The sequence below is a fragment of the Anabas testudineus genome, chromosome 7 (genome assembly GCF_900324465.2).
Source record: "Anabas testudineus chromosome 7, fAnaTes1.2, whole genome shotgun sequence".
In the NCBI taxonomy this organism is placed as follows: Eukaryota; Metazoa; Chordata; class Actinopteri; order Anabantiformes; family Anabantidae; genus Anabas; species Anabas testudineus.
In genome coordinates, this window is record NC_046616.1 from 115336 (window position 1) to 140692 (window position 25357).

The 25357-nt window shown below is 41.1% G+C and overlaps 1 protein-coding gene across 2 annotated transcripts; it reads right to left on the reverse strand.

Moving 5' to 3' along the window:
- Window positions 1-1323: 1323 nt before the first annotated feature.
- On the reverse strand, window positions 1324-25292 carry srpk3 (SRSF protein kinase 3). 2 transcript variants are annotated; one of them, XM_026367823.1, is made up of 17 exons: window positions 24833-25292; window positions 23416-23509; window positions 17152-18179; window positions 11688-11796; window positions 11500-11587; window positions 11283-11370; window positions 11094-11200; window positions 10829-10994; window positions 7968-7993; window positions 6471-6563; window positions 5262-5313; window positions 4767-4985; window positions 4590-4687; window positions 4394-4501; window positions 3008-3077; window positions 2799-2891; window positions 1324-2667 (listed from the first exon to the last, which is right to left on the reverse strand). In XM_026367823.1, exons 1-17 carry the CDS (start codon window positions 24840-24842, stop codon window positions 2483-2485), a joined length of 2634 nt encoding a protein of 877 aa, XP_026223608.1. In that variant the 5' UTR covers window positions 24843-25292; the 3' UTR covers window positions 1324-2482. The 2 variants fall into 2 exon arrangements, with proteins under 2 accessions (XP_026223608.1, XP_026223607.1); XM_026367822.1 differs by having other exon boundaries at window positions 23416-23512.
- Window positions 25293-25357: the final 65 nt, after the last annotated feature.

Genomic DNA, 25357 nt, shown 5'->3' on the forward strand with positions numbered 1-25357 from the left:
ATGAAGGCAAAAACAAAAAATTCAACTTAACTGTAAGTGTTCCTTCAGGCATTCTGACATCACATTTTTAGCTACATTACTTATAAGACATCTTTAAAAAGTGCATGGACAACAGAGCCAGCAGTAAACTAACAACGTCCTGCAGAGATGAGACTGTTCTCCGGTGTATTTAGATAAAGTGACACGTTCTAATTCTGCAGCTTTACATTTGGATAAATGAACTGTGACTGATGTTCAAAGAACTCAAACTGAGAAAAACTCATCTTTATTTTCACAGAAGAAATATTTCATACAGATGACATGTAGAAAAAAAACTTTATATGTCACTGTGACAGGGACGAGGGGCTGCTGTTGTTTCAAGGCACTATTCATTATAGAGCAGGTGATCAGTTTCAGCTACAGATTAATACTGTCGTCAGAGTCAGTGTGAAGTTACAGTGTGCTCATCTAAACCCACTGTCGCTGGGGTCTGTCTGACCATTAATGAATAATCTTCTTCCAGGTTTATGCACCAGGAAGTGAAGAAACAGTTAAAAACAAAATCAGTAAAACTTGACAGGATTGAGATGAAAACAGTACATTTCAACAACAGAGACAAGAACAAAGTTTAAAGCTGCAGAAAAACCTTTGAAAGAAGACGAAGTGGGTTCCTGCATGAGGGAAAGTAAACGTCAACTTTCAGCTTTTTTACTAAAACTCATGTTACCTAAATAAAACAACATTAATAAGTTGTGATGTGAAACCTGTGCCTGTCTGACTCCGGTGATATGATGCAGGCTGAAGATCAGCACAGACGCTTATTATTTTACAACATAGACCAGCGCATCCAGAAAACTGTTCTTACATGGTGTAGCATCACTGAGGGGACAGAAAAACCACAATGTAGTTCTGGCATTAGAACCTAATAATGTCAGAAAGTTTGATTTGGAGAGGATTTCCAGGTTGAATTAATTTGACTTGTTAAATCTCCAGCGTCACAGTTTTCATAAACAAAATCTTATCACCAACATATTACAAATGTTAATACTGAAATAAAGTAAATAAAGACGTCAACCTTCATTTTATGTTAATCTCAGGCTAAAATCACACAGGTGTTGCAAAGACACTGGATTTGTCTCCAGTGTCTCTGACTAAACGTACGTGTTTGTATAACCATCACTTTACATCCTCTGCCATAGAACTCTATTACAAATACGTCATCGGGTGGCTGTGGCTCAATAGGTAGAGCAGTTGCCTCCCAATCATCACATGCCAAAGTGTCCTTGGGCAAGATACTGAACCCCAAGTTGCCCTCGGTGAGTCAGATCAGCTGCATAGCAGCTCTGCCATTGGTGTGTGTGTGTGCTTGTGTGTGCAAATGGGTGAATGAGACGCAGTGTAAAGCGCTTTGAGTACCAGTTAGGTAGAAAAGCGCTATATAAGTGCAGAACCTTTACCATTTACATCAGTGATCCAAACTGTTGTTCCTTCATCACCAGGAACACACCGATGGGGAGAATATTTATTCTGTGGTAAAGATAAGACATCTGCAAATAACATATCTGATCAACACTCAGTCACTGATATAAAATCTGAACAATAAGGGAACAAACAGTGACCCTGAGGAAAATCCAGAAAACATTATGCTGTTGGTTTGGATCTGAACTCAACCCAATGAAATTGAACACATCACAGGAGTTATGCTCAGATGCAGAAGCACAGACAATTAATCAATCAATGAATTAATCAATCAGTCATTTCAGGAGACAGTTGAGGTGATTCTTGACCACATCACATGAAGCCGACACAACACTGAACAACACTTGTAACACTCAACCTAAAACTTGATACGATTTTCACCCAAGTCCTCAAACTATGACACTTATAAAACATTTACTTTTGTGGAGAATGAGCCAATCTCAAACATTTGTTGGTGAACCTGGAGAATTGTTTTTTCATTTCAAGGTGACATTAGAGTCGGGACTTTCAGTCAGTGTGATGAGGATCTGCTGTGGGTCTGGGAGATCTGGTCTTATTTAAAACATCACCATCCCACTCTGATCTTAACACAGGTCTGTAGAAGTGAGTCATTGCTTGAATAGAGGAGATTTCTGAAAACCATAGAAGAAGATCTGAACTGTTACAGAAGAGTTTGGACTCCACCAGTCAGGTGTCACACAGAACATCCAACACCACTGCCCCCCTCCCCAAGAGTGGTTGACCAACAAAGATCACACCAAGAGCAGATCTGGACTCGTCCAGGATGAGATTGGGTGTTAGTGTAGTCGCAGAAAACACAAGTGGAGCGGTGCCTCCCATTTCAAAAGGGGGTCACAGCAATTACTGAAGGAACAGGTTCACAGGCCTTTGCCACAAACTGTTTAAGACCGGAGCTCCTTCCACAAGCAATACGTGTCATTTTTTTAACTGGTTTTGTCTGGTTCTAGGACCTGCAAGAAAATCAGTTAGTGGTCATATTTCTGTAGCAATATGAAAAGTATGTTTAGGTTTGCAACCACGCATGCTGCAGACACTGCGCTGCGGTCGCTCTGCGTTCAGGCTCCAGCTCCAACATGGTCAGCAGGAAGTCACTAAACTGAGCCGCCTGGTCCAACGGCCACTCGTACTTCTCCAACAATACCTCAAACAGACCCCACGGCTTCAGACTGGAGATGTGACGCAGCTCACCTGAGACAGGTAGAGAAACAGTTTGAGATGAAAAAGGACATAAAAACTAAAGAGGAGAAATCCACTGAAACTCCCATGGTGCATTTCTCTATCAAACAGCAGGCACACAGTCGACAGCGTTGCTCTCTCACCTCTCCTGTTGAAGTACTCTCTGGAATACCTGCCAGACAAAGCGAACGGCAGAGGAATCGGCCCGAGTAGCTCAGTGATGTGAGCAATGTGATCTGAACACAACATAAAAATACACACTGAAGTACTCTGAAGTACTCTATGGGTGGTATGATAGTTTTTGCAGTAACACAGAGTGTATTACTGTGTGTAGCATTACTGTGTGTAGTACCTTCGTCTCTGGTATAATCTTCTCCTGAATGAGGTTCGAACAGATAATCTCCTGTCGCCAACTCAAATGCCTGAAACATAATCAATCAATCAATTAATCAGGTTTGTTGTGATCAGTGTGAAGCTGCAGATCATCTGTTACACTTAAACACACCTGAGTCTGTGATGGAAACACAAATTTAAACAATACAGTGGCAAGAAAACGTATGTGAACCTTGAAGACCGAAGAGGACATTTATGGATGTAGTGAGAGACATGGAGTTAGTTGGTTTGGAGTAGAGGATGCAGAGGACAGGGTTAAATGGAGGCAGATGATTTGCTGTGACCCCTGACAGGGCACAGCTGAATGGAAAAGCAGAATCATCCAAGTAGCTTCTTCAGTCTGAAGATAGTTGGTTAGAGGCCGCAAATTTATGCTCCAAGGCTGGTTTCACTCCACCCCTTGCCCTGAATAGGCTCGTTAGGTGAAACAAAGGATGGGGGGGATGTGAAGGATGTAATGATCACACCTCAGCCCACCCCCTCACCCCCCCTTTTACTGTGTGTATTACTGTGCTTTACTATGTTTATTACTGTGTTTTACTGTTTGTATTACTGTGTTTTACTGTGTGTATTACTGTGTTTTACTGTGTTGATTACTGTGTATATTACTGTGTTTTACTGTGTGTATTACTGTGCTTTACTATGTTTATTACTGTGTTTTACTGTGTTTTACAGTTTGTATTACTGTGTTTTACTGTGTGTATTACTGTGTTTTACTGTGTTGATTACTGTGTATATTACTGTGTTTTACTGTGTGTATTACTGTGCTTTACTATGTTTATTACTGTGTTTTACTGTGTTTTACTGTTTGTATTACTGTGTTTTACTGTGTGTATTACTGTGCTTTACTATGTTTATCACTGTGTTTTACTGTGTGTATTACTGTATGACTTACTGTGTTTATTACTCTCTTTTACTGTGAGCATTATTGTATGTTTTACTGTGTGTATTACTGTGTGTATTACTGTGTATATTACTGTGTTTTACTGTGTGTATTACTGTGTTTTACTGTTTGTATTACTGTGTTTTACTGTGTGCATTACCTTGTTTATTAACTTAAACCAATACAGTTTCCCATAGACATATGAATATATGTTTCTTTAATTTAGACAGTTATCGCAGTGTCTCGGCCTCTGTACAGAGACAATCTTTGCATCAAAATTAATTCCAGAATGAGAGGAGAAATTAGATTACTATCTGCTCCATTTATATGTGAATTCACAGTAACAAGGTTTCTTAGTAAAACAGCTCCCTGCTTACCTGAGAAGCCTGTTTCTGGCTAACACACAGTCAGTGTGTATAGCAGTGTGTGTGTGTGTGTGTGTGTCTGTGTGTGTGTGTGTACCATGCAGGCTGTGCTCCATATGTCAGCAGGGGGTCCGTACTCTGCTCCAATCAGAACCTCCAGAGCTCGGTACTGTCTGGTCTGAATGTCCTCTGTGAAGTGTTTGTGCTGGATAGAGAGAGAGGAGCCGTCTCATTGGTCTACACATCAACACAAAAGGTGATTCAAAGGTGAGGTGATGATGAAGGTAACTCACCACCCAGCATGCATTGCCAAGATCAGCAATCTTCACTCTTAGTCTTTCTGCATTCTGAGGGTCCAGAGGACTGAAGATGAAATCTGATGCACTGAACACTAAGGACAGAGGATGTTACCTGTTAGGTGACTCAGGTGTGTATGTGTGTAAAGTGTGTGCATTTATGTGTGTTCTCACCATCTCGTCCGCTCGAATATCCTGACTGAGTTGAATGTGCTGACTCAGATGTTGCTGACATCACAGAGCTAGAGAAACCTGAAAGGCCAGAGGCAGGGCTGGAGAAACGACCAGGGGCGTGGCCATTACACCTGTCCTCCAACCAGGAGCAGGAAGACTGCGGACTAACTTTACTATTTGCCGTGGAACACAAAGTGTTTCCATTGACGGCCAGAGAACCTAAGAACAACCAAAAACATGTGTTTACAGAGTATTGATGTAGTACAGGTACAGTAGGGACCTGACCTACATATAGCTTTTCCTGGTCATATCTACACTAGTTCAGGGTTCCATTGCATGTCTGAAAATTACTATTTATTTAATACTTTCTCTCCTGGCTTTCAGTACCTTCTCCCTTTTCTCTGACAGAGATACTTACTGGTTTGTACAGTACCTTACTGTAAGTGGCTTTGGGATAAAAGTATCAAATAAAAATGTGTATCAATGTGTACTCACAGTTACTGTTGGTGTCATCAGGTTGTACAACACCGTCCTCTTCCTCCATCCTCTGAACACAATCAGGAGAAAGTGAAAACTTTTACATTAAGGGAATTTTACTTCCTGTTTTACTTAGATGGGTTACTTCTCGTTAGTAGTACTAGAAATAGTAAAAGTCCTAGTTAATCAAAGGTTGAAATTGCTGTCAAAGAAAGGTACCTCAAAATTGTACCTCAGTACTTTACAGTACTTCAGTAAATGTACTTAGTTACTTGCAAGCTCAGACTGTATTAATGGGACTACATGTCTGTATCACATACACACAACAGGATCTCTGACTTTCACACATAAGTTTACATTATGAATCTTTTGTTATTCGCTGATTCTGTGGCTTTAGACAAGAAACTAAGACTGAATAGAAAATGGGAAGGAGCGGTTCAGTAAAAGATCTGGATCTAAAAGGGAACTAACTAACAACAAACACACTGGACTGGTGTTAATGTTCCAATAATTTTCTATGTTCTTCTGAAGCTACGGAACTAAATGTATTCGCCTGAAAAGATCATTTGATTCTCTGCATAGTCTTTGAAGAACTTATCATTAATGCTGTGTGTTTGACTTACTCTTCTTGTCTTGGTACATATGCTGGTTTAAAAAATCATTTAGATTTTTTTTGTAGTTTTTGAGTAAGATGTGTTTTAGCCCCATGCTCTGTCCTTATTAGCCAAAACACTAGTTCTGTAGCACTGAGTTAAGTTAATTAAAGTTATTATGATAACATCTGCAGTGTGCTGCTGGTGTTACACCTGTGGCAGAGCAACAACCACTTCATCTTCAGGTAACGTTCAGAGCATGTTACAAAACAGACAGGATTTGGCAGATTAATCTAAGTCAAAAATCCTGGAATTTTTATCCCGACTTTGCCTATGCAGTAATACTACTAATACTAATAACAACGCATTATAACTGTATTGGCATATTTTATACAAGAAAAATGAAAATTAGAAACAACAGACCAGAAAACACCATGCCTGAAAAGAAATGTACATGGTTTCCACCGTATCTGTTTTGTTAGTGGTTACAGAAATAATCCCAGCTCCATGATTTTGATATAAGCTTTTACACCACGTTTATACAGCTTCAACTGCTCCAACACTCAGGGAGTGGAGAAGAGAAAAAAGCAATACACAGACATAATACAGCTATATTATAGTAGTTCTGCAGTACCTGTATGTCCACCAGTCTCTCCTCCAGCAGTCTCTGTTGACGTTTCGCTTTCCTCTTCAGCTTCTTCTTCTTGTTCTTTGACAGTTTACCAAGCTACACAGGAATACACCGGTTAACACACAGCTGCAGTGAAGTTTGTGCTGTTTAAGTGTACGTGCACTGTGAGTTACTGATACTACGCACTACTGACCACATTCAGGGGAGAGGGGTGAGGTGAGGGGGTCACACATCACAGTTTGTCTCTAAGCTTAAGGACTGTTGAGAAGTGGAGCGGCTTTTTTCAAGTTCCATATGGGTACGTAGGCCGTGTTTCTTTTCTTGTCTATTTTTATTGTGTTTATATTTCTAATTGTATTTTACAGATGGTGCCTGTTTGCCAGAAGAAACCCCCAAACATTTCTCCTTCTAGCTGAAGGGCTCTTTCTGGGGGGTGAACGGGGACATCTGATTGGTAGATTGAACCTTTTTAAAAACAGACTCACATACAGTATGTTTAGCAGAGCAGAGCAGAGAGCTGCCTCTGAAATGTGCTGCACTGCACCTGGTAGAATCACAAGCACTGGTCTTCATTCACCAACTGTTCCCTTTTCGTTGATTCTACAGTTGTATAATATTATAAGGTTTAAGTTACATCATATTTTTTAGCACTGCCATTTTAAAATAACTGTTTCCATGAAAATCAAGGAACATTACACTAACACTTCAATTTACATTATGGAACATTACCATGAATCCCATTTGCCAGAGTGAATATGTGAAAACAGGTTACTGTATTTTCCACGCTATAGGGCACACTTAAAAGCCATTGTGTTTTTTTACGCATTACAAGTTGGGGAGTTACGGTGAACGCATTGAATAAAGTTTGACTGACTGACTTATCTGACTGTTTTGTTTCGCTTTAGTCCGGTGCACTTTATATGTGAAAAAAATTTGAAAATAGACCATTCAATGACAGTGCGCCTTATACTCCGGAGCTCCTTACAATGTGGAAAATACAGTATGTTTATAATTTAATTTCACCACTTCTACTAAATATGAAGCTTGTTTGCTGTTCACTTCATGCAGCTTTGCCTCTAGTCTGAACTGAGGTGAGTCCAGTCTTCAACTTTCCTTTTCAATTTCTGTGTGAGAGTCCTTTTAAGGGCACTTACGGGCATTTACCTGCTAAATAGGAACAACTAGAGGAGGATGGAATTCATCAATATAAGAACAAAGGTAAAAGCAGAGCTGCCCTTTTGAGAACAAATCATGAACCTTATGTAGACTTGTCTGATTTGTCAAATTTAAGAAAGGATATTGATGAATGAGGGCCAGTGACTGCTCCAGAGACTGTGTCACAGCTACCATGTGATGGAGCTGTTTCTGGTGGATTTAATGACTTCACCTCTGTTTTTTATACACTAACAACTTCTATTCAATCCCTCATGAAGATTAAGAAGACCTTAAACAAGTTGACACTGAATAAGAACCACTGAGAACACAGCAGGCTTCACTTACCTGTACATCTCTGGGAGCCATGCTAACTAGAGACAGACACACAGAGTAAGACAGACAGTGGGAGAGAGAGAGAGACAGGAAGAAAACATCAGACACAGAAAAGAAATACAGAGGAGTGGAAATATAAGCAGCTGAATAAGCATGGAAGGAAACAGCTGCGTTAGAAGCATATAGAAAGAAAAAGAGATGGAGACAGTTTAGTAGACAGACATTCAGACAGACAGCAACACATCTGTCTGTCTGAACAGAGTGGAAACCACAGCTCCCAGGAACACGTGTCTGACTCCACCCTGAGACATATTCACTTCAAACAAACATGATTTGAGAAAATCCTGGGACCACATGTAAAAACCTCTAGACTTCAGAAGAGTCCAACACATATTTTAGTATTCTAAAGTCTGCTGCTGGTAAAATAATGGTGAGAAGCAGGAGTGAAACAATCTACACAACAATCTTGTGTAGAATAATAATAATAATAGAGATGTGTAAAAGAACAAAGAACGTGGGTCTTTATAAATCTGATCAAAATAGTGCGTCTGGATATTTCCGTTTGTGTCTTAAAATCTGTTTATATATTTACTATATCACCAATTCACAACAAAACCCATGTCTAGACCCTTTATGTAGAAACTGTAGGACCTAATTGAGTTCTATAACACGTTAATATACATGCTCTCCAGTGGAGTTTGGTGTTCCACATGGTTCAGTTTTAGGCCCACTACTATTGCTATGCTGACGACACACAGTTATATGTTTCATCAGAACCAGATGAGATCAAACAGCTTAATAAAGTTGAGCAATGTGTAAAGTATATAAGAGACCGGATTCTAATTAATTTCCTTCTGCTTAATCCTGATAAGACAGAAGTACTAGTCATAGGACCACATGCAACTAGAAGCAAGATTTTAGATCACACTGTAATACTAGATGGCCTTTCTGTTCTATCTAGTGCAACAGTAAAAGACCTTGGTGTGATTCTAGATTCCACTCTTTCATTTGAAGCTCATGTAGATAATATCACCAGGACAGCTTTCTTTCACCTCAGAAATATTGCCAAGATAAGAAATATTTTGTCACTAACTGATGCCGAAAAATTAGTTCATGCTTTCATCACCTCTAGGTTGGACTACTGTAATGCCTTACTGTCTGGCTGTTCTACCAGGTACATAAACAAGCTTCAGTTAGTTCAGAATGCAGCAGCAAGAGTCCTCACTAGAACCAGAAGATATGAGCACATCACCCCTATCTTATCTACACTTCATTGGCTCCCCGTGAAATTTCGCATTGATTTTAAAAAACTACTTTTGACATTTAAAGCATTAAATGGTTTCACGCCGCAGTATCTGAGTGAACTGCTAGTGCCTTATGATCTGCTACGCCTACTTCCATCAAAGGGTGCAGGCTGCTTGTCAGTACCTCGTATTATGAAAACTACAGCTGGGGGCAGAGCTTTTTCTTACAAAGCCCCAAAGTTATGGAATAGCCTTCCAAATAGCGTTCTGGACTCAGACACAGTCTCAGTGTTTAAGTCTAGGCTAAAAACCTATTTATTTAGTCAAGCATTTTTATAAATAGATTTGCCTTAGGGAAAGACTAATGTACATAGAGCATTATGGTGAACTGGTACGTTTAGATACTGTCTTCCCCACTCTCATTGATCACATAGGTTTGTTGACAGTGAAGTGATTGGTTGCTCTACATCCCAGTGCGCCCTCATGTCTGTGTTTCCTTCTGGCTCACCCTTTTAGTTAGGCTGTCATAGTTAGTCCTGCCGGAGTCCCTGCTGCACTCAATATACATTCGCCTCATACATTATCTGACTGTGATCATACCTAACTGTTATCTCTCCTCTTCTGCTCTCCCCTCTCCTCTTCTCTCTCTTTCCCTCTCCCTCTTTCTCTCTTCCTGTCTCTCTGTCGAGCTACACGTTGTTCCACCCTTTGCCCTCTGGTCCTGTCTGACTCATCCTGGTGCCCCATTTCTGGTCGGAGATCTTGTCGCTTGGATGCCGTGTGTGGTCTCTATGGGATGCGTGTGGTGACTGGGGTTGGTTCCACACTACCATGAAGACGGTCTTGGGCTAGGCGGACGTCGGCAGCTGTTTCTCCGAGGGCTCGACTCAACGCTCGATAGTCCAGGACTGTAATTTCCTACAAGTCTACCAGAGCCTCCAATAACTAACTGGACTCCATATTAACTTAAAGACTTTAACTGTTATACTGAACTGCCTGCTGCCTAACACATAGTATGTGATCACCCATATGAGGATGGGTTCCCTGTTGAGTCTGGTTCCTCTCAAGGTTTCTTCCTGTTGCCTTCTCAGGGAGTTTTTCCTTGCAACTGTTGCCCTCAGCTTGCTCATCAGGGACAAGCTATATCGATTATTATGATTCATACACATTCACTGTTCATGTAAACTTCCATAGTTACTTTGGTTGTGTAAAGCTGCTTTGCGACAATGTCAATTGTAAAAAGCGCTATACAAATAAAACTGAATTGAATTAAATATAAACAAATTCCTGTTAGAAGAAACCTCCAGCAGAACCAGGAGGTTGTGACATTGTCATGAATATACAGAGAATTTTCATTGGCCCATGAATTCCGCTGGTATCGGGTTCACGCTGGTCAGGTTGCGATGAACTTCACAAAGCTGCAGCTCAGCCTCCATCTCAGGTGAGGCCTTCAGACATTCTACTATGATCTCAGACTTGTCTCGGTCTCGAGGAGGTTTAACCTGCATTCAGTTTTTATCTAAAAACAGTAAAAGAAGCTCCAAAGAAGCTGAATCACAGAGCATACATGGTCATACAGGTAATAACACACCTGTCATCTGTTTGACTAATAACGTCACTGATCCTCACCTGATGATCCACATGGGGGCGGGGCTCCGGCTCTCTGCCAGATTGTGGCTTCAGCTGCCAATCTCCTGATGTAAACCTCATCGACCTCCAACAAGATGTTCTCCGGCTTGATGTCAGTGTGGATGATCTTGCACTTAGTGTGGAGGTAGTCCAGACCCTGAAGGACCTGCAGGGACACACAGATGAGTCACTGCTGAGTCAGTCTGAGTCATTGCTGAGTCCGAGCTCAGGTAACAACTCTCAATCAAAAAAAATGGTGCATTACCTGTCTGATGATGGTCTTCACACAGACCAGAGGAAGTCCCATGTAGTTTGACTTGATGATCCATTTTAACAGCTGATGACCCAAAACCTCCAGAACCATACAGACATCTGAGCAACGCTAAGGAAAATACTGACAGCTAGGTATGTAGACAGGCACAGAGACAGACACCGAGGTGATGATGAAGGATACGGATTCCATTAACTCCAGAGATTTTGAAGTCATCAATCAGTTGGACGATGGTTTCTCTGTAGGGGTCAGAGGGGTCACTGTCCCTCACCTAGACACACAAACAGACCAGTTCCCCACTTTCATTTAAAACAGACACCAATTTAGTTTTACACTGATTGTTAAACTTTTTAAATCCACATCATGCAGTTTGCTGGTAGGAAACCTTAGAGAGACTCACACATCTGAGCAGTTTGATCTCATCCAGAGCAGTCTCGGTGTAATGTGGAGCGCTCTTCACCACTTTCAGTGCCACAAAACGCTTCTTCCTAAACATGTTCAGAGGATGTGAACAGAGTCAGGGATGAAGATCTTACAAGTGTTTCAAAACCAAGTGTGTGTAATTCATGTGTATGTTGTGGGTCGTACTGCAGATCCCAGCAGAGCCAGACTGTAGAAAAATGTCCCCAGCCAAGTTTTCTAACCACGTGGTACCTCCCGTTAAATAGGTCACCAATCTTCACTGGGTAGTAACCACCTGGAACACAGCAGGGACAAAAACACAGTGTAGAAACCAGTACTACTACTACACCTGGTCCATGGTCTGGGACTTGATTTAGAGAAGAATGGGGTCATCTGTATGTGTCTCTGTTTTGCATGAATTGGTCCGATCTTCTAGTACACAAACATTATATGTTTTCATGTTTTTATTGAACATAACATGTAAACTTTCACAGTACATGGTGGAAAAAGTATGTGAACCTGGACATAATAACTGATTGACCCTCCTTTGGCAGCAATAACATCAACCAAACGTTTCCTGTAGTTGCAGATCAGACCTGCACAACGATCTGGAGTCATTTTGGACCACTCCTCTTCACAAAACTGTTTCAGTGTAGAAATATTCTTGGGATGTCTGGTGTGAATGGCTCTCTTAAGGTCATGCCACAGCATTTCAATCGGGTTGAGGTCAGGACTCTGACTGGGCCATTCCAGAAGGTGTATTTTGTTCTGTTGAAGCTATTCTTTTGTTGAATTACTTGTATGCTTTGGGTCATTGTCCTGTTGCATCACCCATCCTCTGTGGAGCTTCAGTTGGCAGACAGATGGTCTTACGTTTTCCTGCAAAATGTCTTGACAAACACTGGATTTCATTTTTCCATCAATGACAACAATATGTCCAGGCCCTGAGGCAGCAAAGCAGCCCCAAACCATGATGCTCCCTCCACCATGTTTTACAGTGAGGATGAGGTTTTGATGTTTGTGCTGTGCCCTTTTTTCTCCACGCATAGTGTTATGTGTTTTTTCCAAACAACTAAATTTTGGTTCCATCTGTCCACAGAATATTTTGCCAGTAGTGCTGTGGAACATCCAGGTGCTCTTTTGCAAACTTCAAACATGCTGCAATATTTTTTTTTTGGACAGCAATGGCTTCCTCCGTGGTGTCCTCCCATGTACTCCATTCTTGTTTAATGTTTTCCTTATTGTAGAGATTTCTGTAAGTCTTTAGTTGACACTCTAGGATGCTTCTTTACCTCATTCAGCATTCTGTGCTGTGCTCTTGCAGTCATCTTTACAGGACGGCCACACCTAGGGAGAGTAGCAACAGTGCTGCAACAGTAAACCCAAAACTGGTGTGTGTTTTTAAAGGGCAGGACAGCTTTAAGCAACACGTCCAATATCATCACACTGATTCGACTCAAGGTTGGCTCACTCCTGGCTCCAATTAGCTCTTGGCACTGTGAATGTTTACATGTTATGTTTAATAAAAACATGAAAACATATAATGTTTGTGTACTATTATTTTCAGCAGACTGTGTTTTTGTATTGTTGAAGTTAGATGAAGATCTGAGCACATTTTATGACCAATTCATGCAAAACTCCCCGTAATCCCAAAGGGTTCACACACTTTTTCTTGCCACTGTAAGTAAGACAGGTGACCGAGGCAAGCATCTTGAAAAGCAACAAGAGTTAGACATAGACAGATGTGGCGGACAGAATCTGGTAATTTTGCTAAATAAAACATTCGTTCAGAACCACATAACAAATAAAATGGAAATAATGTAAGTTATGTATTCTTTCTGTGTGGCTCGGTATCAATTGACCCATGGACCTGTGCCGGTCTGCAGCCTGGGGGTTGGGGACCACTGCTTTAGATCATCAGTTGTCTTGTGCTGATAACAGTGGCTGCAGAGTGAACAGCTCTATTAGAGCTCTATTAGACTCTGAATTACTAAGATCCCAAATAGCAAGTACTAATCTGCACACTAAATCTTCATTGTGGTGGGTAAAAAGGAAACAGAAAGTCCCAGGAGTCCCAGATCCAAAGCAAAAACCTGGTCATTCCTTACTTGGCTGGGGTTTCAGAGAAGCTGAAAAGGATTTTTAGAAAACACAGCATACCTGTCTATTTCAAACCCTCCAACACACTCGGGCAGAGACTCGTCTACTCCAAAGACCTGAATCAGCTGTAGAACCTTCATCTTAGGGGTGAAGTGAAACCATAAATGTGTGGGCTCTAACCAGCTATCTTCAGACTGAAGAAACTACTTGATGAGTAGAGAAACATTTCAACCTAACAAGAAGGATGAAAGAAAGACTTTAATCGTCATATGTCACATTTTTACATTTTACAATGAAATTGGTCCTCTGCATTTAACCAATTCCCCTGGGGGGAGCAGTGGGCAGCCACATACAACTAGCGTGGAGTGTCTTGCTCCAGGACACACCTGGTGTCTGTGATGGGGTTTGAACCCCTTCTGCATCTAAGACCAATGATCTACCCATTGAGCCAATTCTGTTGCCACAACTCAACTTCCAGATAACTTGACCTGGACAACTGAGAATCTTCAATGACATCTTTCTGGAAGAGGATGCTGCCTTGTTAAATGTCCACTTGGCCCACAGCTGTCTTCAGATACCTGTCCTCCTTCTTTTTAAATTCTGTAGAGGTCGGGATGTTTTGTGCTCTATGGTTCAAAGTCCTGATGACTCCTAGTTTGTGTTGTAGTGGATGATGTGAGACAAATAAAAGGTACTGCTCTAGAACACTTTTCCTCCTGATCTCTAGCCACGCTTATATGTGCACTGCTTATTATTTATCATTATATTTTTTGATAGGATGATTTCCAGATACTAATTAAGTTCATAAGAACATCTAGAGACTAAGTTACAATCAGTACCAGAGAACACAGCCTAGGTAAACGAAATCAGGTCAATCATTTAAAGTTCAATAAATGATTCCAGTCTGATGGAGTTGTTATGGTAAAGTCTCGCTGTGTTTTACAGATGAGCAGCACAATAAAGACAAGCTGCTGAGTACTTGAGAGCAGTTCTACTGTAGAGGTTCAGCACTCATATGATAAATAACGAGGACTGAGAGACTTGTTATTAGACTGTCCATAAATTCAGGTAGTTATTATTGTAACTGTTATCAAAGGTCAACGGTTACAGTGGTGAGAAAAAGAGTTTGCCCCCTTACTGATTTATTTTTTTGCATGTTCGTCACAATTAATATGTCTGATCATCAAACAAATTTAATTATTAGTCAAAGATAACACAAGTAAACACATCATGCAGTTCTTAAATGAAGGTTTTTATTATTAAGAGTAAAAATAAATCAAAAACTACATTGCCCTTTGTGAAAAAGCCCCCTAAACCTAATAACTGCTTTGGCCACCCTTAGCAGCTACAACTGCAATCAAGCATTTTCAAAACTTGCGCTGTGGAGGAAGTTTGGTCCACTCATCTTTGCAGAATTGTTGTAATTCAGCCACATTGAAGGGTTTTCGAGCATAAACCCCCTTTATTAAGGTCACGCCACAGCATCTCAATTGGATTCAGGTCAGGACTTTGACTAGGCCACTCCAAAGTCTTCATTTTGTTTTTCTTCAGCCATTCAGAAGTGGACTTGCTGTTGTGCTTTGGATCATTGTCCTGCTGCAGAATCCAAGTTCGCTTCAGCTTGAGGTGAGCTTGAGTCTTTGAACTGACTCGAACTCTAAAGTGAACAAATCATTTCGTTCATTTCGTTCATTTCATTAATTTTACAGCGGGTTGCGGTGTAACCCTCTAGTGGGTGATATAAAAATGGCCGCGGTTCTCAGACACTATATAGTGAAGACAACATGGTTTGTTCAGCTGACAAATTATAATACACAAATATAATACACGAGAGAACTGCTGCTGCAGCCTGAGCTGTGAACGATGAACGAGAACGATGAACGAGAACGGTGAACAAAGAACGAGAGCAGTGAACGATGAACGAAGAGCGAGTGAACTGCTGCCGCAGCCTGAGCTGTGATGGCTGGTAGAGGATGAGTGAAAGTTAAACTTATTTGGATAATGCGTTAGACTTTTAAAGCAACAAGTAACAAATTCCCGAAAATATTTACAGGGTGCATTTATTGTGTCCAAAATGCAACATTATTATTATTATTATTGATGTTGTTGTTGTTGTTGTTGTTAATAATGTTAAATTTTTTTATTTTATGGAGGAGAATAGCACAACTAACATGTTTATAATTTTCGAAAGTATTTATGTACAAACATAGTACACAAAATCACTACACACATCTAAAAGAATCAAAGACCACTAATTAATTATGATTCCATGAATAAATAATGTCGGGCTTCAGGTGACAAATAAATGACTTGTTTCCTTGTTTCTCAGTCCACAGCTCCGTAGCTGAGCTACAGCTGTCACATGACAAAAGAACGAAAGAACGAATCCGTAATGATCCGTATGAATGACTCATTAAAGAACTGTAGTGTCTGCTGCCACAGAGCCTGAGCGGCCTGGCTGTCACGTGACAAAAGAACGATGACCTGAGTACAGACTCACAGTTGAGTGAGTCGTGAACGAATCATTTCTGTTTCCTGTCCTGCTGACTGAGCTTATGGAGCTGCTGCCATGTGGTGAAAGAAGGTACTGCAATGAACTGGTAATGAACGAATCACTCACTAAAAGAACTAATCACCCCCAAGTCATAGAAAAGATTTGTTCATATTGAACGAATCGTTCACGACCGAAACAACACTACTGCTGGTATGATGTTCTTTTTCTGAAATGCGGTGTTACTTTAATGCCACACATAATGGGACACACACCTTTCAAAAAGTTCAACTTTTGTCTTGTCAGTCCACAGAGTATTTTCTTCTTCTTCTTTTTAAGTCTTGAGGATCATCAAGATGTTTTCTGGAAAAACTGAGACGAGCCTTTATGTTCTTTTTGCTCAGCAGTGGTTTTCGTCTTGGAACTCTGCCATGCAAACCATTTTTGCCCAGTCTTTGTCTTATTGTGGAGTCATGAACACTCACCTTAATTGAGGCAAGTGAGGCCTGCAGTTCTTTGGATGTTGTTGTGGGGTCTGTTGTGACCTCTTGGATGAGTTGTCGCTGCACTCTTGGGGTAATTTTGGTCAACCGGCCACTCCTCCACTGTTCCATGTTTTTGCCATTTGTAGATAATGGCTGACTGTGGTTCACTGCAGTCCCAAAGCTTTAGAAATGACTTTATAACCTTTTCCAGACTGATAAATCTCAATTATTCTCTGTATCATTTGTTTTTGAATGTCTTTGGATCTCGGCATGATGTCCAGCTTTATAGTTTATATACAGTTAAGTTATATTTTAACGGGGGGGGGGGGGGGGGGGCAAACACTTTTTCACACAGGGCAATGTAGTTTTTGATTTATTTTTACCCTCAAGAATAAAAACCTTCATTTAAAAACTGCATGATATGTTTACTTGTGTTATCTTTGACTAATAATTAAATTCGTTTGATGATCAGACACATTAAAGTGCGACAAACATGCAAAAAAATAAGAAATCAGTAAGGGGGCAAACTCTTTTTCACACCACTGTATATGATCAGATCTGAGAGTTGCCTCACCTTTGCAGTAATCCGATGGGTCCTCCTGCTCCTCATCATCCGAGCCTAGCAGGTGAGCAGGGGGAGGGGTTAACTCCAGCGAGGGTGGGGTCTTTACAGGAGGGGGTGTGGTCAGATGAGGGGTGACTGATGATATTGTTGGAGGCAGACCAATGGAAGGGCCCTGAGATTCGGGGGAGAGGAGGAACGAAGTGGAGGGGGAGCAGAAGGGGGAGTATAAATTCGAGGAGGTGCTAGAAGTGAAAGTCATGGAGGTCAGTAGAAAGGGTTCAGGGTGTGGGGAGTTTAACGAAGCAATGGGAGGAGAATGCAGGGCACATAATGGTGGTGATTCTCTGGCACTGTGGGTCATTCGGGCTGAAGTTGGAGGTGATTTGGAACGATGTGATTTGTTGTAAGTAAGAGTCCTGTGAGGAGATCTGGAAGAATTTGGGATAATATTTTCCTTCACATTGGGCTTTGATTGAATGGGACTATGAGTGAGACTTCTAGATGTGGCAGGAGGTGATTGGCTGGGACTACGAGCGAGATTTCTAGATGTGGCACCAGTTGATTGGCTCGGACTACGAGCGAGACTTCCAGATGTCGCACCAGGTGATTGGCTGGGACTACGAGCAAAACTTCCAGATATGGCAGCAGGCGATTGGCTGAAGATCTGAGGAGCTCCTACAGGAGGCAGTGGAGCAGTTTGGAGGGTAGTTTTAGGATGTTCCAGAGGTGCTACAGGGGTATCTGTGGTAGCTAGAGCAAGGGGTAGTGTACAGGAGGTGTTCTTAGGATGTGGTGAGTGCGTTCGGGGAACACTATGGTGGGGAGGTGGGGTGGTTTTGGTGGAAAACATGGTAGAGTGTAGGACATTCTGTACAAGTGTTGTGGTGGTTTCATGTTGATCTTCTTGATGTGATGGCCTGCTACCCGGAGATGTGGTGGATTCTATGGTGTGCTGGGGGGGCAACTGGGTGATTTGGGGGCAACTCTGCAGTGATGCAGAAAGGAGGCTGCTGTCAGGATCACAGAGGTCATCAGGTCTGAAAACAGAAAAAAATTCGGTTGACACTGAATATCTGATTTATTCAAGGTAAACACAGTGAATGGTCACATGTAATGGTACTATGCTGTGACAACCTACTCATTCACACAGTATAACACAGCAGTGTGCAATGCATCATATCAGAATCAATCAATCAATCAGTAAATTGATTCAGTAAAATCAGTAAATCCTCTCGAATCGCCCAACCACCTGCTCTCTTGATCCGATCCCCTCTACTCTTCTTCAAGCTATTGCACCAACACTAATACCAGCCATTACACAGATCATCAACACTTCTCTGACAAGCAGGCCCAGATTACTCCACTGTTGAAGACGCCTTCTCTGGATGTAAATCAGTCTAGCTTTAAGAGTGGTCACTCCACAGAAACGGCACTTCTGACTGTTGTGGAATCCCTACGGGTGGCTAAAGCTGCAGGTAATGCTTCTCTTAATTCTATTAGACCTATCTGCAGCCTTTGACACTGTGAACCCTCAGATCCTTATGACTGCACTCTCAGACATAGGCATCTCTAGATCAGCTCTAGCCTGGCTTTGGTCATACTTGTCCGAACGAACCTTCAAGGTATCCTGGCAGGGGCGTGATTCCAACTCTCATAACCTCTCCACTGGTGTACTGCAGGGCTCAGTCCTTGGTCCTCTTCTTTTTTCCATCTATACTTCCTCTCTAGGCTCTATCATTGTGATGATTGTCCCTGCTAAGTCAGCCAGAAATCTGGGGGTCATCATTGATGAGCAACTGACCTTCACGGAACACATCGCCACAGTCTCTAGGTCGTGTAGATATGCCCTCCACAACATCAGAAAGATCAGACCCTACCTGACGGAGTACACAACTCAACTCATTGTACAGGTACTGATCATATCTCGTCTCGACTACTGCAATGCACTGCTGATGGGGTTACCAGCATCCACGACCAAACCCCTACAGTTGATCCAAAATGCAGCAGCACGCCTCATTTTCAATCAACCAAAAAGGACTCATGTCACACCACTCTTTGCATTGGCTTCCTGTGGCTGCAAGGATTAAGTTCAAAGCTCTGTCTGTTGCCTACAGAGTGGTCAACTCTACAGCTCCAACTTACCTCAACTCAATCATTCAGGTCTACAACCCCTCCTGTCTACTGCGCTCGGCCAGTGAACGACGTCCAGTGGTACCAGCACCACACAGTAGACACCAAGGAAAAATCTTCAACTCAGTGATCCCACAATGGTGGGATGAGCTACCAACTGCACGCTCAGTCACCTCACTTTCAATATTTAAAAAACTGCTGAAAACAGAACTCTTCCGCATTTTCCTTTGCACTAAAAAAAAATAATAATAAAACAAAATACTGCTCTTTTCTACTTACATCTCTTTAACAGAAACACTTTTTGATAGCACTTTGCTTTGATGTTTTTTCTCCTTGACTTAGCTTTTATTTGCTTGCCTGGTTCCTCACTTGTAAGTCGCTTTAGATAAAGGTGTCTGCCAAATAATTAAATGTAAATGTAAATGTAAATTACAAAAAGGTTTTTGAACTGAATCTGATAACTAAAAAAAGTAAATAAATCTGACACCTGTTTCTCTTTGCAAAACAATACACAAACCAGCAAAGTCTGTGTCAGAGATAAAACTGTAATTTACATTTTTAATGAACTTAAATATGTAAGTGACAATTTATTTTTCTACTTTACAAACAGCACTATGCACAATGCATGTGCACAGTATTTACACCTGTCAGCTGTGTTATGGCTGCAGATGTAATTAGTGAGACAGACTTTATATTTAACGTACGTGATGCTAAATTGTTTTACGTTTTATTTTTGGAGCATTTATTTTAGTGTCTTTAAATAAAGTGTGTTTTACCTACAGTGGACCTTCGAGTGATGTGTGTGCATTGTGCACAGGTAATAGAGAATGTCTACAAACACCACACGTTTGTGGATTTTATTTGTCATAGAGCCTATTATCTAATTGATTGTGTTAAATTTAAAGTGCGTGTGCAAATATGTTTTTTTCCATTAATGGGCCATCACCAGTTCTGCAAAACACTCTTTTTCCACTTTGATCACGATAATGTTGAAAATTCTCTGCATTACTGACATTTGTTTAACTTGTGACGAGACTCAGTTAGAGTGGAGTGGAGTGGACAGCTGGAGAACTGAACGGTATAATTGTGTAATAACTATAGCAGAGGCTGCTGTGGTCTTTACAGCCACAATATCAAAGTGCTGGACAGAACAGACATAACAACTAAGCTTTAACAAACCAGATCTGTCTGAAAGCGACTGTACAGCATATATTCACACTTTAAGCTCCTTCCAGTGTCAACCATTTATTGTCTGTACGTCATTGTCCTTTATTCAGCAGTTACTTAGGTCTAAGCCTCAGTTATATAAATAAAACCTGACTAACACGTTGATGTGTCTTTGATCACATTACACTCTGTCCAGTTACACTGATATTTCAGTTCCTCTTATATCAGCATTTCATTAACCCAGTCTGTAATAAGATTTGTGAAACATCCAGTTTTTATAATTTACAGTTTTTATAAAATCAAAGTGATTTGCGCAAAGTTAAACTGACATGTAAACTTTTCAACCGAAAAATCCTGCCAAAGCATGGATATAATAAAATAAAAATAAATACTTAATAATACTCAATACTTTGGGCGGTTTTTCCCATTCTTGGGAGCTCTGAGTGGACCATTTAAGGACATTCACAGAGTTGTCCTGTTTCCACTCCTTTGTTATCTTGGCTATGTGCTTAGGGTGATTGTCCTGTTAAAAGATGAAATGTCGCCCCAGTCTGAGGTCCCGAGCTCTCTGGAGAACGTTTTCATTAAGGATGTCTCTGTACATTGCTGCGTTCATCTTACCCTCGATTCTGACTAGTGTTCCAGTTCCTGCCACTGAAAAACATCCCCACAGCATGATGCTGCCACCACCATGGTATTGGTCAGGTGCTGAGCGGTGCCTGGTTTCATCCAGACATGACACTTGGCATTCAGGCCAAAGAGTTCAATTTTTGTTTCATCAAACTAGAGAATCTTGTGTCTCATGGCCTGAGAGTCCTTCAGGTGCATTTTGACTAACTTTTATTGAGGAGTGGATTCAAACTGGCCACTCTACCATACAGGCCTTATTGGTGGAGTGCTGCAGAGATGGCTGTTCTTGTGGAACGTTCTCCTCTCTCCACAAGGAAATGCTTGAGCTTTAGGAAGAGTTCTGCTGGTTCCAAATGTCTTCCATTAACAGATGATGAAGGCCACTGTGCAGTGGCCACTGTGCATTGGAACATTCAATGCCGCAGAAACTTTTCTGTATTGTTCCCCAGATCTGTGCCTCGATACAATCCTGTTTCGTAGGTCTATAGACAATTCCTTGGACTTCATGGCTTGGTTTGGGCTCTGAATTTCCCACAGCTCCAATAAAGTTGTAGAAACATCCACCAGAGCTCAATTTTGAGTGTCATGGCAATGAATACTTGCATAAGTATTCATACCTATGAATACTTATGTACATGTGATTTTTGGAACAAGGCTGTAACATAATAAAATGTGGAAAAGGTTTTCAAGCATTGTGAATACTTTCTGGATGCACTGTAATTCTTGGCTAGACTTTGTTGGTCACTTAAAATCAAAATCTGCTATGCAGATGATACCCAGCTATATATATCGAAAAAAAAAAACAACCAAAACAATAAACCAATCTAAACAAATCAATTAATCAAACTTCAAGCTGCTTAAAAGACATAAAGGACTGGATGTCCTCCAATTTCCTTCTCCTAAACTCAGACAAAACAGCGGTTATTTTGTTTGGTACTAAAAACCTAAGAGACATGTTGTCTAATCATATTCTTACCCTAAATGACATAACATTGGCCTCAAGTAACACTGTGAGAAATCAAAGTTTTCTTTGACCAGGATATGACCTTTACTTCATACATAAAAGAAATCTCTAGAACTGCCTTCTTCCACCTGAGGAATATTGCTAAAATTAGGAGCATCCTGTCCCAAAGTGATGCTTAAAAACTAGTCCACACATTTGTTACTTCCAGACTGGACTACTGTAGTTCACTATTACTCTCCATTTCCCATTTGTTTCCAGAGTCCAGTTTCTGGTCCTACCAACCTTTCCGTTATTTTAGGAGGTTGCTGGTATTGTTTTCTGTTGCCTGCTGTTCTTTTCTCCTTTTTCCACTGACCCCAACCGGTCGAGGCAGATGGCCGCCCACCCTGTGCCTAGCTCTGCTGGAGGTTTATTTCTCCCCACTATCTCCTAGTGCAGCTTAAATGGGATTTTTGGGTTTTTTATATAACGTTGTATTATAAGATTCTGTAAGAATTAAAATCTTGAGTTGACAGGAGTTTTAATCTTGATTTGTTGCTTTATAAATAATCTCAATGTAACTGAATTCAATTTGTGCTTGTGTATTATTACCTATAGTTTGTTCTGTTTATACATTCATTTATTTTTGTTCAAACCAACATATTATTGAAATGAGCATGCCTAACTGCACCACTTACCAAATGTAATTTATTCAAAAAAAAAAAAAAAAAAAAGGCATTCTGGACAGCCCTAGAAATCACTGATCTTGTATATGTAATACACACAGCTGCTCTGAGTCATGGACATTGTTGAGATTGGCACGAGTGCACTGAAATAGACTGGTGTGTGTGTGTGTGTGTGTGTGTGTGTGTGTGTGTGTGTGTGTCTATGGCAGGATCATGACTCTGTCTCAGGATCTATTATTGGAGCTGGTTCTCAGCAGGCCAAGCACCAAACATGTTTCTGTCAGCAGAACACTAGCTAGCTTAGCACAAAGATTAGTAGCGAGGGGAAACAGTTAGCTTAGCTGCTAAGTTTAGCTTCACATGCTGTAGAAGTCATTTTCTGTGTTTTAACTCATCACTGAGTCATTACAAAAAAATATCCCAAATGCAACATGTTAACTTGTAACAGAGTATTTCTAAACTTTGGTATTAGTGGTTTGTACATTTACCAACAGTTCCAAGTACTTCTTCTACCGCTGGTAGAGATCATGTAAACACCTACTGTTTAAGCCATGAACCGAGTGAAAACTGTGACACAAATGTTCATAAAAACACTGTGTGTTTAACACAAGTGAAATGCAGCCTTTAGATGTTTCCCTGTGAGCTAAATATATCCTCTGAGTGTGTGTTTGTGGGAGCTTAATCAGTGTGTCTCTAATGTCTGTGCCTGTTTCTTACCGGTTCTTATCTGAGCGGACTCTGCGGTTCTTTTTTCCTCTCCTCCGATGTTTCTTGCCGGTGGAGGCAGTGTTTCCGGTTCCAGCACTGACCGCTGCTGAAAAGAAACAACACATGTTCAGTCACAGTGCCTCCATTTTCTGTCCAGTTCACCAAGTCATGGTTCTGTCATACACCAAACATTTAAAAACCTCTGTATCTTCAGGTTGTAGTAAGTTTATCTGTAACCTTACTGTATTAAGTATTTCATATTTTCTAATGGAACCACAACATCGCTGTATTTGTCCCTCATCTGCAATCTTTCAATATGTTATTCCAACGTTACGATGTGTCAGTAATAAGTATGGTTATAACAGTTTAATCACTAAGTAATCATCACAGTGTCAGTCTGTGGTGTTACAAAGTTAATGAGGTAAATATTAAAATACTTTCCATAATGCAAATAATGTTAGTAAACTGTAAGCTAATTGGCTGCTAGTGTCTAATGGCTGTGTTTAATAAAGACCTGAGATCAGAAGATCGGGACTGTTTTATTAGCTTAGAAATACTGTGTTAGTAAAGATCAAATCACATTTCAGGACCAATTTATGCAGAAAACCAGGACATTGCAAACAGTGCCTTCACTTTTCCTTTGTGACTGTACATCTTTTTAATGTCGTCATTGTTTTACTTCACCTTTAAATTTTGACTTTTGTCTGCAAATTACCAAACAAAAGTCTTTTGTTGTGCAAGACATAACCACAAATTTAGAACTCCATAAATCATAAACGTACACAGTTTCTTCATTAGGAACAAACTTACATCACTGTTGAAGCATGTTGTATGGCCAGAAAAGAAACACCAACAAGGACATACAGTAGGATCCATGTTACAACAAAATAATTACATATCTTACACATTATTGCTGCATATCACACACACACACACACACACAAAACCAGCTAAACATAGAACTGAAAACAACCTGACGTTACAATAAAACGTTAGTTTTACATACAGCCCTGGCAAGATTTCGTTTCTAAACTAAAGTCTTTCGGTTTACTTTGATTCTGTTAGCACCACAATCTACTTATACCTTTTTATTTGGATTTAAATGATTTAGAAGAACAGTTCTAGAGTCATTTATGTGCCGCAGTTAGCATAATTAACTCACACATCACGGGTATTGATCAGTTGCTGGGAGGGTAGTAACTCTAAAATTACAGGTTTTTTTAATCTAGTCTGGTGGAGGAGTTAGCGGATCCATGTACATGTGTGACACCAGCTGCAGTCGCAGCCTGGTACCGTTAGCTAATGCTACCTAGCTTAGCATGTTAGCTCTCTAGAGTTCGGCGAGTTGATTTAACAGCCAGCAAACCGCAAACAAACTGCACTGACAGCTGTACCGGGACTCCGACCCGGGTCAGGAACACTTTACCTATCAGCATTCTGGCTCCCGGTCCTCAAATCGAACCGGGTCAGAGCAGTCTTTTCCGGCTGGGCTAACGGTACTGGCAGTTAACACGTTCGCCTGCTTGAGCCTCCAGAACGTCACCAGAACCCGGCGGTGAATGCTCGAGACAGTCCAGCTTGAGGTGGTCCAAGAGATCCAGAAACCAGCTCGGGTGCGGTGCACTTTGTGAACCTGAGCCGGTGGCCTGTCCGTTAGCTCCGTTCGAGAACAGCCGACAGCACGCTAGCCCTTTAGCCCGTTAGCTGCACATCAGCTCTGCCAGCACTTACCGGGTCAATACCGGATCTGCGCCGGGTCCATACGGTTATTCTGAGCGCGTGTTATTCGGTTATAGCCACCGTTCATGGACTCAACAGCTGCTGAGTCTGACACCGGACACCGGGCTGAGCGCATGCGCAGTGACCAACCACGCTGAGACGGACCCAAACAGGGCGCAGGGGCGGAACCGGAACATGGTGACTTGGGGGCCGTGAACCCCCAGGTCAACAA

What these genes read in the sequence shown, in the direction of transcription:
- srpk3 (XM_026367822.1), bottom strand. An exon ending in AGATCAAACTGCTCAGATGT is followed by an intron (nt 11,371 to 11,499) that starts GTGAGTCTCTCT and finishes TTGTGTGTCTAG; the next exon opens with GTGAGGGACAGTGACCCCTC. An exon ending in TGATGACACCAACAGTAACT is followed by an intron (nt 4,986 to 5,261) that starts GTGAGTACACAT and finishes GGTTGTTCTTAG; the next exon opens with GTTCTCTGGCCGTCAATGGA.